General features: G+C 45.5%; 1 protein-coding gene across 1 annotated transcript in view; it reads left to right on the top strand.

Moving 5' to 3' along the window:
- ISCU (iron-sulfur cluster assembly enzyme) overlaps nt 1-16,391 on the top strand; it is a 65,973-nt gene that overhangs the window by 12,035 nt on the left and 37,547 nt on the right. The window contains exon 2 of the mRNA XM_069759691.1: nt 856-969. Coding sequence (XP_069615792.1) covers nt 856-969 — 114 coding nt within the window. The remainder of the gene's footprint in view (nt 1-855; nt 970-16,391) is intronic.

Genomic DNA, 16,391 nt, shown 5'->3' with positions numbered 1-16,391 from the left:
TGCCGGAACTCCACATCCGTATGGATCTAACTGTTTGATCATAGGCGGACGTCCATTCAGTGACTGCAATAAAGCACTTTATAGTTGGTAGAAGAACATTCTGGAGTCGTGATGTTAGTTCTCCAGAAGATGCTGAATTGAATGCAGTTTTGCAGGAATAGACCCAACAACTATTGTAAATCTAAGGCTACTTTCACACTGGTGTTTTTTTCAATACGTCGCAATGCGTCGTTTAGGGGAAAAAACGCATCCTGCAAAGTTGTTTGCAGGATGCGTTTTTGCCCCATAGATTAACATTAGTGACGCATTGACACACGTTGCAACCGTCGTGCGACGGTTGCGCCGTGTTGTGGCGGACCGCCGTGAGCAAAAAACGTTACATGTTTTTGCTGCCGACGGACCACTTTTTCCGACCGCGCATGCGCAGCCGGAACTCCGCCCCCACCTCCCTGCACCTTACAATGGGGCAGCGGATGCGCCGGAAAAATGCATCCGCTGCCTCCGTTGTGCCTCCGTTTCACTGCTAACGTCGGAACCTCGGCCCGTCGCAGTGCGACGGGCCGAGTCCGACGCTAGTGTGAAAGTAGCCTAAGTGGCTCCTGAAAGCTTTCCTAGCGCTGCGTACGGGACCTCTGGGTGTCTTTAGTGTTAATATCCTGACAATTCTATAATTGAGACTTTTTTTTTTTTAATTTGAATTATAATTATTTATTTTATTTATTTTTTTATTGTGTAGTTCAGGCTTGGCGTTCTAACATTTAGTGCGTAACAAGTTGGCAAAGCTACAATGTCAAGGGCAGGAAAATCTCTTTTGACCTTCACCCAATAACACTTTCTCTATTTGGATGTTAACAGGTTGTTGACCACTATGAGAACCCACGGAACGTTGGCTCTCTCGACAAGAACGCCAAGAATGTTGGAACGGGCCTAGTGGGTGCGCCAGCGTGTGGAGATGTTATGAAACTGCAGGTTTGTAATCATGTTGCATAATACAGGGTAGGGAGTACTGCTAGGTGAAATTCATCGTTAAACATTTTCTGCGGGCACCAGATTGTACTTATTTAATATATATATAATATATATTACAGACCAAAAGTTTGGATACGCCTTCTCATATAAAAATTTTTCTGTTTTTCATGACTATGAAAATTGTAAATTCACGCTGAAGGCATCAAAACTATGAATTAACACATGTGGAATTATATACTTAACAAAAAGTGTGAAACAACTGAAAATATGTCTTATATTCTAGGTTCTTCAAAGTAGCCACCTTTTGCTTTGATGACTGCTTTGCACACTCTTGGCATTCTCTTGATGAGCTTCAAGAGGTAGTCACCGGGAATGGTCTTCCAACAATTTTGAAGGAGTTCCCAGAGATGCTTAGCACTTGTTGGCCCTTTTGCCTTCACTCTGCGGTCCAGCTCACCCCAAACCATCAGTTCATCTGGCGTAGCACCCCATCACTCTCCATCGTGGTCAAATAGCCCTTACACAGCCTGGAGGTGTGTTTGGGGTCATTGTTCTGTTGAAAAATAAATCATGGTCCAACTAAACGCAAACCGGATGGAATAGCATGCCGCTGCAAGATGCTGTGGTAGCCATGCTGGCTCAGTATGCCTTCAATTTTGAATAAATCCCCAACAGTGTCACCAGCAAAGCACCCCCACACCATCACACCTCCTCCTCCATGCTTCACGGTGGGAACCAGGCATGTAGAGTCCATCCGTTCACCTTTTCTGCGTCGCACATAGACACGGTGGTTTGAACCAAAGATCTCAAATTTGGACTCATCAGACCAAAGCACAGATTTCCACTCGTCTATTGTCCATTCCTTGTGTTCTTTAGCCCAAACAAGTCTCTTCTACTTGTTGCCTGTTCTTAGCAGTTGTTTCCTAGCAGCTATTTTACCATGAAGCAGAAATACATGGGCTACTTGCACATTGAACAAGTCTGTAGGAACCTGTTCACACACCACCAAGAAACTTGAAGACCCAAAAGAGCACAGTGAGGTCAAAAATACTGTTGTAAAAAAAAATCACAGTAATAAGCAAGTGCTAGTCAAAAGATGGAAAAAACAGGGTATTTAGTTGATACGTTTTTTTTGCAAAAAAATGTATACTAGGCTGCTCCACCAATCGTCAAGGTATACCCATATAGCAGTCCTACTTAATGTATATAATTTGTATCTGATGTATTTAAAAACCTGATCATCTGTATAGTACTTGTATAAGCAGGGTTCAGAAAGGGAATATCCGTGTGGACATGCTGGATGGAACATCTTTGATGCAAATGACCCATAAGGAGTGGTGGACTCCCTAGTCTTGTAGAAACAAGAGAACAATTATAGAATCAGAAACACATGGGCTACTTGCACATTGAACAAGTCTGTAGGAACCTGTTCACACACCACCAAGAAACTTGAAGACACAAAAGAGCACAGTGAGGTCAAAAATACTCTGTTGTAAAAAAATCACAGTAATAAGCAAGTGCTAGTCAAAAGATGGAAAAAACAGGGTATTTAGTTGATAAGTTTTTTTGCAACAGATTATTTTTTACCTCACTGTGCTCTTCTATTTTACCATGAAGGCCTGCTGCACAAAGTCTCCTCTTAAGGGCTTGTTTCCATTTGCGAGAAACACGTCCGTGTCTCGCATGTGGAAACGAAGCTCTGGTGCCGGCACTCCGGAGCGGAACGTGCGGCTCCATGTGTTGCTATGCAGCCGCACGCTCCGCTCCGGAGTGCCGGCGCCAGACCTTCGTTTCCACATGCGAGACATGGACGTATATCTCGCAAGTGGAAACAAGCCCTAACAGTTGTTGTAGAGATGCGTCTGCTGCTAGAACTCTGTGTGGCATTGACCTGGGCTCTAATCTGAGCTGCTGTTAACCTGCGATTTCTGAGGCTGGTGACTCGGATAAACTTATCCTCAGAAGCAGAGGTGACTCTTGGTCTTCCTTTCCTGAGGTGGTCCTCATGTGAGCCAGGTTCTTTGCAGCGCTTGATGGTTTTTGCAAATGCACTTGGGGACACTTTTTTAAAGTTTTCCCAATTTTTTTGACTGGCTGACCTTCATTTCTTAAGGTAATGATGGCCACTCGTTTTTCTTTACTTAGCTGCTTTTTTCTTGCTATAATACAAATTCTAACAGTCTATTCAGTAGGACTATCAGCTGTGTATCCACCAGACATCTGCACAACACAACTAATGGGCCCAACCCCATTTATAAGGCAAGAAATCCCACTTATTAAACCTGACAGGGCACACCTGTGAAATGAAAACCATTTCCGGTGACTACCTCTTGAAGCTCATCAAGAGAATGCCAAGAGTCATCAAAGCAAAAGGTGGCTACTTTGAAGAATCTAGAAAAAAAGGCATATTTTCAGTTGTTTCACACTATACTACATATATATATATATATATATATATATATATATATATATATATATATATATATATATATATATATTATTATATATTTTTAGATGGTAGCCCGATTCTAACGCATCTGGTATTCTAGAATATGCATGTCCACGTAGTATGTTGCACAGCGATGTAGTATATTGCCCAGCCACGTATGTAACAGGTTAAAGTCTTAAAATAAAAAATAAACATATGCTCCCCTTCCGAGGGCCCCTTGTAGTCCTGGCACCTGTGTACGGTGCACGCGGCAGCTTCCAGTCCCAGGGTTGGTATGAGCACAGGACCTGTGATGATGTTGCGGTCACATGACCGTGACGTCATGGCAGGTCCTTCTCGCATAGCATCCTTGGCACCGGAACCTGCCGCTTGCACTGCCGAGGACAGCGCGCCACGTCGGAGGGTGAGAATAACCTTTTTTTTTATTATTCTTATTGGTGACATTAGATCTTTTTACTATTGATGCTGCATACGCAGCATCAATAGTAAAAAGTTGGTCACACAGGGTTAATAGCTGCATTACCGGAGTGTTACACCGTGCTCCGGTAATGCTGGCATTAACCCTGCGTGAGCGCTGACTGGAGGGGAGTATGGAGCGGGCACTGACTACGGGGAGGAAAGAGCGGCCATTTTGCCGCCTGACTGTGCCCGTCGCTGATTGATCGTGGGCGTTTTGCCACGACCAATTAGCGACTTGGATTTCCATGACAGAGAGAGGCCGCGACCAATGAATATCCGTGACAGACAGAAAGACAGACGGAAGTGACCCTTAGACAATTATATAGTAGTATATCTACTATATAATTGTCTAAGGGTCACTTCCGTCTGTGTTTCTGTCTGTCATGGATATTCATTGGTCGCGGCCTCTGTCTGTCATGGAATCCAAGTCGCTGATTGGTCGTGGGCGTTTTGCCACAACCAATCAGCGACGGCCACAGTCCGGCGGCAATATGGCCGCTCTTTCCTCCCTGCATTCAGTGCCCGCTCCATACTCCCCTCCAGTCATCCAGTCAGCCCTCACACAGGGTTAATTCCAGCGTTACCGGAACGCGGTGTAACGCACTCCGGTTACGCAGCTATTAACCCTGTTTGACCAACTTTTCACTATTGATGCTGCATATGCAGCATCAATAGTAAAAAGATCTAATGTTACAAATAAGAGTAATAAAAAAAAAGGTTATTCTCACCCTCCGACGTCGCCTCCTGTCCTCGGCAGTGCAAGCGGCTGGTTCCGGTGCTAAGGATGCTATGCGAGAAGGACCTGCCATGACGTCACGGTCATGTGACCGCGACGTCATCACAGGTCCTGCGCTCATACCAACCCTGGGACCGGAAGCTGCCACGTGCACCGCACACAGGCGAGAGGACTACAAGGGGCCCTCGGAAGGTGAGTATATGTTTATTTTTTTATTTTTTTAACCTGTTACATACATGGCTGGGCAATATGCTACGTGGGCTGGGCAATATGCTATGTGGGCTGTGCAATATGCTATGTGGGCTGTGCAATATGCTATGTGGGCTGTGCAATATGCTATGTGGGCTGTGCAATATGCTATGTGGGCTGTGCAATATGCTACGTGGGCTGTGCAATATGCTACGTGGGCTGTGCAATATGCTACGTGGGCTGTGCAATATGCTACGTGGGCTGTGCAATATGCTACGTGGGCTGTGCAATATGCTATGTGGGCTGTGCAATATGCTACGTGGGCTGTGCAATATGCTACGTGGGCTGTGCAATATGCTACGTGGGCTGTGCAATATGCTACGTGGGCTGTGCAATATGCTACGTGGGCTGTGCAATATGCTACGTGGGCTGTGCAATATGCTACGTGGGCTGTGCAATATGCTACGTGGGCTGTGCAATATGCTACGTGGGCTGTGCAATATGCTACGTGGGCTGTGCAATATGCTGCGTGGGCTGTGCAATATGCTGCGTGGGCTGTGCAATATGCTGCGTGGGCTGTGCAATATGCTGCGTGGGCTGTGCAATATGCTGCGTGGGCTGTGCAATATGCTGCGTGGGCTGTGCAATATGCTGCGTGGGCTGTGCAATATGCTGCGTGGGCTGTGCAATATGCTGCGTGGGCTGTGCAATATGCTGCGTGGGCTGTGCAATATGCTGCGTGGGCTGTGCAATATGCTGCGTGGGCTGTGCAATATGCTGCGTGGGCTGTGCAATATGCTGCGTGGGCTGTGCAATATGCTGCGTGGGCTGTGCAATATGCTACGTGGGCTGTGCAATATGCTACGTGGGCTGTGCAATATGCTACGTGGGCTGTGCAATATGCTACGTGGGCTGTGCAATATGCTGCGTGGGCTGTGCAATATGCTACGTGGGCATGCATATTCTAGAATACCTGATGCATACATACATACATACATACATACATATATACATATATATATATATATATATATATATATATATATATACATACATACATACATACATACATACATACATACATACACTTTGTTATACTGAGAATGTCCTTTGTTGCCTATATTAACCAATCAGAGCTCAGATTAATTAACTGTAGCAAAATAGAAGCTGAGCTGTGATTGGTTGCTATTGGCAGTCTAATAAATGCCCAGCCAACAGGAAGCCCTCCCCCTGGCAGTATATATAAGCTCATGCATACACATAATAGACAGGTCATGTGACTGACAGCTGCCGTATTTCCTATTTGGATTTTGTTGCTCTTGTAGTTTGTCTGCTTATTAACCCCTTAGTGACGGAGCCAAATTTTTGAAATCTGACCAGTGTCATTTTATGTGGTAATAACTCTGGAACGCTTCAATAAATCCCAGTGATTTTGAGATTGTTTTTTCATGACACATTATACTTTATGATAATGGTAAATTTAGGTCAATATGTTTAGTGTTTATTTATAAGAAATATCTAAAATTTGAGAGAAATGTAAAAAAAAAATTGCAATTTTCTAAATTTGAATAATTATCCCTTTAACCCCTTCATGACCCAGCCTATTTTGACCTTAATGACCTGGCCGTTTTTTGCAATTCTGACCAGTGTCCCTTTATGAGGTAATAACTCAGGAACGCTTCAACGGATCCTAGCGGTTCTGAGATTGTTTTTTCGTGACATATTGGGCTTCATGTTAGTGGTAAATTTAGGTCAATAAATTCTGTGTTTATTTGTGATAAAAACGGAAACTTGGCGAAAATTTAGAAAATTTCGCAATTTTCACATTTTTAATTTTTATTCTGTTAAACCAGAGAGTTATGTGACACAAAATAGTTAATAAATAACATTTCCCACATGTCTACTTTACATCAGCACAATTTTGGAAACAAAATTTTTTTTTGCTAGGAAGTTATAAGGGTTAAAACTTGACCAGCGATTTCTCATTTTTACAACAAAATTTACAAAACCATTTTTTTTAGGGACCACCTCACATTTGAAGTCAGTTTGAGGGGTCTATATGGCTGAAAATACCCAAAAGTGACACCATTCTAAAAAATGCACCCCTCAAGGTACTCAAAACCACATTCAAGAAGTTTATTAACCCTTCAGGTACTTCACAGCAGCAGAAGCAACATGGAAGGAAAAAATGAACATTTAACTTTTTAGTCACAAAAATCATCTTTTAGCAACATTTTTTTTTATTTTCCCAATGGTAAAAGGAGAAACTGAACTACGAAAGTTGTTGTCCAATTTGTCCTGAGTACGCTGATACCTCATATGTGGGGGTAAACCACTGTTTGGGCGCACGGCAGGGCTTGGAAGGGAAGGAGCGCCATTTGACTTTTTGAATGAAAAATTGGCTCCACTCTTTAGCGGACACCATGTCACATTTGGAGAGCCCCCGTGTGCCTAAAAATTGGAGCTTCCCCACAAGTGACCCCATTTTGGAAACTAGACGCCCCAAGGAACTTATCTAGATGCATAGTGAGCACTTTGAACCCCCAGGTGCTTCACAAATTGATCCATAAAAATGAAAAAGTACTTTTTTTTTTCCACAAAAAAATTCTTTTAGCCTCAATTTTTTCATTTTCACATGGGCAATAGGATAAAATGGATCCTAAAATTTGTTGGGCAATTTCTCCTGAGTACACCAATACCTCACATGTGGGGGTAAACCACTGTTTGGGCACATGGTAAAGCTCGGAAGGGAAGGAGCGCCATTTGACTTTTTGAGTGGAAAATTAGCTCCAATTGTTAGTGGACACCATGTCGCATTTGGAGAGCCCCTGTGTGCCTAAACATTGGAGCTCCCCCACAAGTGACCCCATTTTGGAAACTAGACCCCCCCCAAGGAACTTATCTAGATGCATATTGAGCACTTTAAACCCCCAGGTGCTTCACAGAAGTTTATAACGCAGAGCCATGAAAATAAAAAATAATTTTTCTTTCCTCAAAAATGATTTTTTAGCCTGGAATTTCCTATTTTGCCAAGGGTAATAGGAGAAATTGGACCCCAAATGTTGTTGTCCAGTTTGTCCTGAGTACACTGATACCCCATATGTGGGGGTAAACCACTGTTTGGGCGCACGGCAGGGCTCGGAAGCCATTTGGCTTTTTAAATGGAAAATTAGCTCCAATCATTAGCGGACACCATGTCACGTTTGGAGAGCCCCTGTGTGCCTAAACATTGGAGATCCCCCACAAATGACCCCATTTTGGAAACTAGACCCCCAAAGGAACTAATCTAGATGTGTGGTGAGGACTTTGAACCCCCAAGTGCTTCACAGAAGTTTATAACGCAGAGCCATGAAAATAAAAAAAAAATATATTTTCTCAAAAATGATCTTTTAGCCTGCAATTTTTTATTTTCCCAAGGGTAACAGGAGAAATTTGACCCCAATATTTGTTGTCCAGTTTCTCCTGAGTACGGTGATACCCCATATGTGGGGGTAAACTACTGTTTGGGCACATGCCGGGGCTCGGAATTGAAGTAGTGACGTTTTGAAATGCAAACTTTGATGGAATGCTCTGCGGGCGTCACGTTGCGTTTGCAGAGCCCCTGATGTGGCTAAACAGTAGAAACCCCCCACAAGTGACCCCATTTTGGAAACTAGACCCCCAAAGGAACTAATCTAGATGTGTGGTGAGCACTTTGAACCCCCAAGTGCTTCACAGAAGTTTATAATGCAGAGCCGTGAAAATAAAAAATAATTTTTCTTTCCTCAAAAATGATGTTTTAGCAAGCATTTTTTTTATTTTCACAAGGGTAAAAGGAGAATTTGGACCCCAGTAATTGTTGCGCAGTTTATCCTGAGTATGCTGGTACCCCATATGTGGGGGTAAACCACTGTTTGGGCACACGTCAGGGCTCGGAACTGAGGGAGCACCATTTGAGTTTTTGAATACAAGATTGGCTGGAATCAATGGTGGCGCCATGTTGCGTTTGGAGACCCCTGATGTGCCTAAACAGTGGAAACCCCTCAATTCTACCTCCAACACTAACCCCAACACACCCCTAACCCTAATCCCAACTGTAGCCATAACCCTAATCACAACCCTAACCGCAACCCTAATTCCAACCCTAACCCTAAGGCTATGTGCACACGCGGATTCGTGTGAGATTTTTCAGCATCATTTTTGAAAAATCAGCGGGTAAAAGGCACTACATTTTACCTGCGGATTTTCCGCGGATTTCCAGTGTTTTTTGTGCGGATTTCACCTGCGGATTCCTGTTGAGGAACAGGTGTAAAACGCTGCGGAATCCGCACAAAGAATTGACATGCTGCGGAAAATACAACGCAGCGTTTCCGCGTGGTATTTTCTGCACCATGGGCACCACAGCGGATTTGGTTTTTCATAGGTTTACATGGAACTGTAAACCTGATGGAACACTGCTGCGAATCCGCTGCGGATCCGCAGCCAAATTCACACCGTGTGCACATGGCCTAATTCTAAAGGTATGTTCACACGCTGCGGAAAACGCTGCGGATCCGCAGCAGTTTCCCATGAGTTTACAGTTCAATGTAAACCTATGGGAAACAAAAATCGCTGTACACATGCTGCAGAAAAACTGCACGGAAACGCAGCTGTTTACATTCCGCAGCATGTCACTTCTTTCTGCGGATTCCGCAGCGGTTTTACAACTGTTCCAATAGAAAATCGCAGTTGTAAAACCGCGGTGAAATGCGCAGAAAAAACGCGGTAAATCCGCCATAAATCCGCAGCGGTTTAGCACTGCGGATTTATCAAATCCGCAGCGGAAAAATCCGCAGAGGACCAGAATACGTGTGCACATGCCCTAACCCTAGCCCTAACCCTAACCCTATTCTAACATTAGTGGAAAAAAAAAATCTTTATTTTTTTATTGTCCCTACCTATGGGGGGGTCATTTATTATTATTTTTATTTTGATCACTGTGATAGATTATATCTCAGTGATCAAAATACACTTTGGAAAGAATCTGCCGGCCGGCAGATTCGGCGGGCGCACTGCGCATGCGCCCGCCATTTTGGAAGATGGCAGCGCCCAGGGAGAAGACGGACGGACCCTGGCAGGATCGGTAAGTATGATGGGGTGGGGGGGAGCATGGGGGGGTGAATCGGAGCGCGGGGGGGGGGGGGGGGTGGAACGGAGCACGGGGAGGGTGGTTCGGAGCACGGGGGGGTGGATCGGAGCGCAGGGGGGGTGATTGGAGCACGGGGGGGGGGGGTGATTGGAGCACGGGGGGAGCGGACAAGAGCACGGGGGGAGCGGAGCACAGGCCGGAGGGGAGCCGGAGCAGTGTACCGGACAGATCGGAGGGCTGGGGGGGCGATCGGTGGGGTGGGGGCACATTAGTGTTTCCAGCCATGGCCGATGATATTGCAGCATCGGCCATGGCTGGATTGTAATATTTCACCAGTTTTAATAGGTGAAATATTACAAATCGCTCTGATTGGCAGTTTCACTTTTAACAGCCAATCAGAGCGATCGTAGCCACGGGGGGGTGAAGCCACCCCCCCTGGGCTAAACTACCACTCCCCCTGTCCCTGCAGATCGCGTGAAATGGGAGTTAACCCTTTCACCCGATCTGCAGGGACGCGATCTTTCCATGACGCCACATAGGCGTCATGGGTCGGATTGGCACCGACTTTCATGACGCCTACGTGGCGTCAAAGGTCGGGAAGGGGTTAAACCCTCAGGTGCTTCACAAATTGATCCGTAAAAATGAAAAAGTACTTTTTTTTTTCACAAAAAATTTCTTTTCGCCTCAATTTTTTCATTTTCACATGGGCAATAGGATGAAATGGATCCTAAAATTTGTTTGGCAATTTCTCCCGAGAACGTCGATACCTCACATGTGGGGGTAAACCACTGTTTGGGCACACGGCAGGGCTCGGAAGGGAAGGCACGCCATTTGGCTTTTTAAATGGAAAATTAGCTCCAATCATTAGCGGACACCATGTCGCGTTTGGAGAGCCCCTGTGTGCATAAACATTGGAGATCCCCCACAAATGACCCCATTTTGGAAACTAGACCCCCATAGGAACTAATCTAGATGTGTGGTGAGCACTTTGAACCCTCAAGTGCTTCACAGACGTTTACAACACAGAGCCATGAAAATAAAAAATCATTTTTCTTTCCTCAAAAATTATGTTTTAGCAAGCAATTTTTTATTTTCTCAAGGGTAACAGGAGAAATTGGACCCCAATAGTTGTTGCGCAGTTTGTTCTGAGTGTGCTGGTACCCCATATGTGGGGGTAAACCACTGTTTGGGCACACGTCGGGGCTCGGAAGTGAGGGAGCACCATTTGACTTTTTGAATACAAGATTGGCTGGAATCAATGGTGGCGCCATGTTGCATTTGGAGACCCCTGATGTGCCTAAACAGTGGAAACCCCTCAATTCTACCTCCAACACTAACCCCAACACACCCCTAACCCTAATCCCAACTGTAGCCATAACCCTAATTACAACCCTAACCCCAACACACCCCTAACCACAACCCTAACCTCAACACACCCCTAATTCCAACCCAACCCTAACCCTAAGGCTATGTGCCCACGTTGCGGATTCGTGTGAGATTTTTCAGCACCATTTTTGAAAAATCCGCGGGTAAAAGGCACTGCGTTTTACCTGCGGATTTACCGCGGATAGCCAGTGTTTTTTGTGCGGATTTCTCCTGTGGAAGAATTGACATGCTGCGAAAAATACAACGCAGCGTTTCCGCACGGTATTTTCCGCACCATGGGCACAGTGGATTTGGTTTTCCATATGTTTACACGGTACTGTAAACCTGATGGAACACTGCTGCGAATCCGCAGCGGCCAATCCGCTTCGGATCCGCAGTTAAATCTGCACCGTGTGCACATAGCCTAATTCTAAAGGTATGTGCACACGCTGCGGAAAACGCTATGGGAAACAAAAATCGCTGTTCACATGCTGCAGAAAAACTGCACGGAAACGCAGCGGTTTACATTCCGCAGCATGCCACTTCTTTCTGCGGATTCCGCAGCGGTTTTACAACTGCTCCAATAGAAAATCGCAGTTGTAAAACCGCAGTGAAATGCGCAGAAAAACCGCGGTAAATCCGCAGAGGACCAGAATACGTGTGCACATACCGAAACCCTAACCCTAACTTTCCTTAGTGGAAAAAAAAATTCTTTATTTTATTATTGTCCCTACCTATGGGGGTGACAAGGGGGGGGGGTCATTTACTGTTTTTTTTTTTTTATTTTGATCACTGTGAGGTTTTATCACAGTGATCAAAATTCACATTGGAACGAATCTGCCGGCCGGCAGATTCGCCGGGCGCACTGCGCATGCGCCCGCCATTTTGGAAGATGGCGGCGCCCAGGAAAGAAGACGGACGGACCTCGGGAGGCTCGATAAGTGTGATGGCGTGGGGGGGGGGGGGGGAACACGGGGGGTGGATCGGAACACGGGGGTGGTGGATTGGAGCACGGGGGTGGTGGATCGCAGTGCTGGGGGGTGGATCGCAGTGCGGGGGGGTGGATCGCAGTGCGGGGGGGTGGGATTGGAGCACAGGGGGAGCGGACAGGAGGACGGGGGAGTGGAGCACAGAACGGAAGGGAGCGGACCACAGATGGGGGGGCGATCAGTGGGGTGGGGGCACATTAGTGTTTCCAGCCATGGCCGATGATATTGCAGCATCGGCCATGGCTGGATTGTAATATTTCACCAGTTTTTTAGGTGAAATATTACAAATTGCTCTGATTGGCAGTTTCACTTTCAACAGCCAATCAGAGCGATCGTAGCCACGGGGGGGGGGGGGGCATGGGGGTGAAACCACCCCCCCTGGGCTAAAGTACAACTCCTCCTGTCCCTGCAGGCCGGGTGAAATTACGGTTAACCCTTTCACCCGGCCTGCAGGAGCCCAATCCGGCCATGACGCATATGCTGCGTCACAGGTCGGAATGGCACAGGTTTTCATGACGCATACGGTGCGTCAAAGGTCGGGAAGGGGTTAATCCAGATGGTCATACCACAGCAGACCATGAATAAATAACATTTCCCACATGTCAGCTTTATATCAGCATCATTTGTAAAATGTTGTTTTATTTTGTTAGCATTTTAGGAGGTTTAAAAATGTAGCAGCAATTTTTCATTTTTTTCAAGGAAATTTTCAAAATTTATTTTTTTAGGGACTTATCCATGTTTGAAGTGACTCTAGGGGTCTCATATTTTGGGAAACTCCCAAACATAATACCATTTTAAAAACAGTACCCCCTGACATATTGAAAACGGCTGTCAGGTAGTTTATTAACCCTTCAGGTGCTTTACAGGGATTAATGCAAAGTGGTATGACAGAAATGAAAATATGTATTTTCACCACCTAAATGCCGCCAACTTCTGAACAGATTACTACAGCCGTCAGACTCTAAGGCCACTATTTGGTTGTGAAGTGCCGTGGCAAACATCAGGACCACACAATCATGATCTGAGGCAGGGTCGGCGTCAGGACCTGGCGTACCTGGGCAAGTGCCGGGGCCCTGGCGAGACGGGGGGGCCCACTCACGCTGTCTGGGATACATTGGCCACTTGCCAGCTATTTTTCCTGCCACCGGCCCTTTAAATCCGCTGGCATGGCGGTTCTACAGGTGCAGACAGCGGGAGCTGGCCTGGCACAAGCATCTCAGACTCAGTCAGGGCAGGCACATAGGGGTTAAGAACACAGCGTGACTGTTTGTGGGCAGAGAGAGCACGTTCTCCTGCTCTGCTCTCAGGCCCCTGGCTGCACTGCTGAACATAGATTCTGGAGGAGCTCCTACCCACGTGCCTGAGTGAGTGCAATCAATGTGATATCGCTGTATTCTGACGGCCCCCAGCACCTGTCCTGTATATGTATATACTTTGTGTATATACAGTCAAGGCCAAAAGTATTGACACCCCTGCAATTCTGTCAGATAATACTCATTTTCTTCCTGAAAATGATTGCAAACACAAATTCTTTGGTATTATTATCTTCATTTAATTTGTCTTAAATGAAAAAACACAAAAAAGAATTGTCCTAAAGCCAAATTGGATATAATTCCACACCAAACATAAAATAGGGGGTGGACAAAAGTATTGGCACTGTTCGAAAAATCATGTGATGCCTCTCTAATTTGTGTAATTAACAGCACCTGTAACTTACCTGTGGCACCTAACAGGTGTTGGCAATAACTAAATCACACTTGCAGCCAGTTGACATGGATTAAAGTTGACTCAACCTCTGTCCTTGTGTGTACCACATTGAGCATGGAGAAAAGAAAGAAGACCAAAGAACTGTCTGAGGACTTGAGAAACCAAATTGTGAGGAAGCATGAGCAATCTCAAGGCTACAAGTCCATCTCCAAAGACCTGAATGTTCCTGTGTCTACCGTGCGCAGTGTCATCAAGAAGTTTAAAGCCCATGGCACTGTAGCTAACCTCCCTAGATGTGGACGGAAAAGAAAACTTGACAAGAGATTTCAACGCAAGATTGTGCGGATGTTGGATAAAGAACCTCGACTAACATCCAAACAAGTTCAAGCTGCCCTGCAGTCCGTGGGTACAACAGTGTAAACCCGTACTATCCGTCGGCGTCTGAATGAAAAGGGACTGTATGGTAGGAGACCCAGGAAAACCCCACTTCATACCCCGAGACATAAAAAAGCCAGGATGGAGTTTGCCAAAACTTACCTGAAAAAGCCTAAAACGTTTTGGAAGAATGTTCTCTGGTCAGATGAGACAAAAGTGGAGCTTTTTGGGCAAAGGCATCAACATAGAGTTTACAGGAGAAAAAAAGAGGCATTCAAAGAAAAGAACACGGTCCCTACAGTCAAACATGGCGGAGGTTCCCTGATGTTTTGGGGTTGCTTTGCTGCCTCTGGCACTGGACTGCTTGACCATGTGCATGGCATTATGAAGTCTGAAGACTACCAACAAATTTTGCAGCATAATGTAGGGCCCAGTGTGAGAAAGCTGGGTCTCCCTCAGAGGTCATGGGTCTTCCAGCAGGACAAATACCCAAAACACACTTCAAAAAGCTCTAGAAAATGGTTTGAGAGAAAGCACTGGAGACTTCTAAGGTGGCCAGCAATGAGTCCAGACCTGAATCCCATAGAACACCAGTGGAGAGATCTAAAAATGGCAGTTTGGAGAAGGCACCCTTCAAATATCAGGGACCTGGAGCAGTTTGCCAAAGAAGAATGGTCTAAAATTCCAGCAGAGCATTGTAAGAAACTCATTGATGGTTACCGGAAGCGGTTGGTCGCAGTTATTTTGGCTAAAGGTTGTGCAACCAAGTATTAGGCTAAGGCCGGCCTCACACTCAGCGTTGAAAAATACGGTCCGTATTTTACGGCCGTAATACGCTCCAAAATTAAAAATACGGTGGTCCGTAAGAACTCCGTAGGCAAGGTGTGGTCGCGTATTTTGCGCATGTAATGTTGCGTATGTAATCCGTATGCCCACCGTAATGCGTATTTTTCACGCAACCTGACAAAATGGACATATAACGGTTTTTGCGGATGAAATTGATTTAAATTACCCTCAGCAACCCTATTTAAGGCCTCTACAACATGTGTCTCACTCCCATATGGTCATTTTGTGGTTTTGCAACTGTTGGAGTGTTGTTGTAACATTTGGACCATGTCTGACCACCTGCAGTTCACCCCAACGCAGCGTGTTTTGTTTAACTGGCTATTGTCTCGTCGGTTTGGGCACCCATACCCTGTGATTGTGGATCCGCGAAGGAGGAGCAGAAGAATGTGGGTGCATCCTCTTCTGACTAAACGCCTCACTAAAGGCCATTTTCATCGGCTATATACAGCTCTGCGGGAACATCCAGACAAGTTTTATCTGTACTGTCGCATGTCTATACAAACCTTTGACAGATTGTTGGAGATATTACGCCCAGGAATAACATTTCAGGACACAAGGCTGCGCAAAGCCATCTCTGCTGAGGAGCGTCTTCTCCTCACGTTACGGTATGTATTCTCCATCCTCACATACTGTATGTTGATGATCTTTTTTATAAATGTTTCTTATTTTTTAAATTTTTACCCATAATATGTGTACATTAAGGCCAAAGCAGATGTGACAACGTGACGTAACTGTTATATTTCAGCCCCTTAAGGCCATTTTTCCCATTTCAGTGTTAATTTAGTAGGCCACAAATGCAAATATGATTGTGCTTATTCATGTTTTGTGTGCTCTCTTGAAACAAACCTAATTTATTGTGTTTGTTTCACTTACAGATTTCTGTCCACTGGATTGTCCTTTGCAGGTCTCCACCTTGAATTTTTGATTGGCCGCTCCACCATTTCTGGCATTGTGCGGTTAACCTGTCGCCAAATATGGGATAGACTTAAGGACCTTGTGATGCCTGAGCCCAAACAGGCTGATTGGCTCCAAATAGCCCGTGGGTTCAAGGTCAATTGTGACTTCCCAAACTGCATTGGAGCGGTGGATGGGAAACATATTAGGGTACGTAAGCCGCCGAACTCTGGCTCCCAATTCTACAACTATAAGCAGTTTTTCTCTGTAGTTCTGTTAGCTGTAGTTGACAGTAACTACAGGTTT

The sequence above is a fragment of the Ranitomeya imitator genome, chromosome 1 (assembly GCF_032444005.1).
Source record: "Ranitomeya imitator isolate aRanImi1 chromosome 1, aRanImi1.pri, whole genome shotgun sequence".
NCBI classification, from domain to species: domain Eukaryota; kingdom Metazoa; phylum Chordata; class Amphibia; order Anura; family Dendrobatidae; genus Ranitomeya; species Ranitomeya imitator.
Note: the sequence above shows the minus strand (reverse complement) of the source record. Positions and strands in the feature narration are given on the sequence as shown.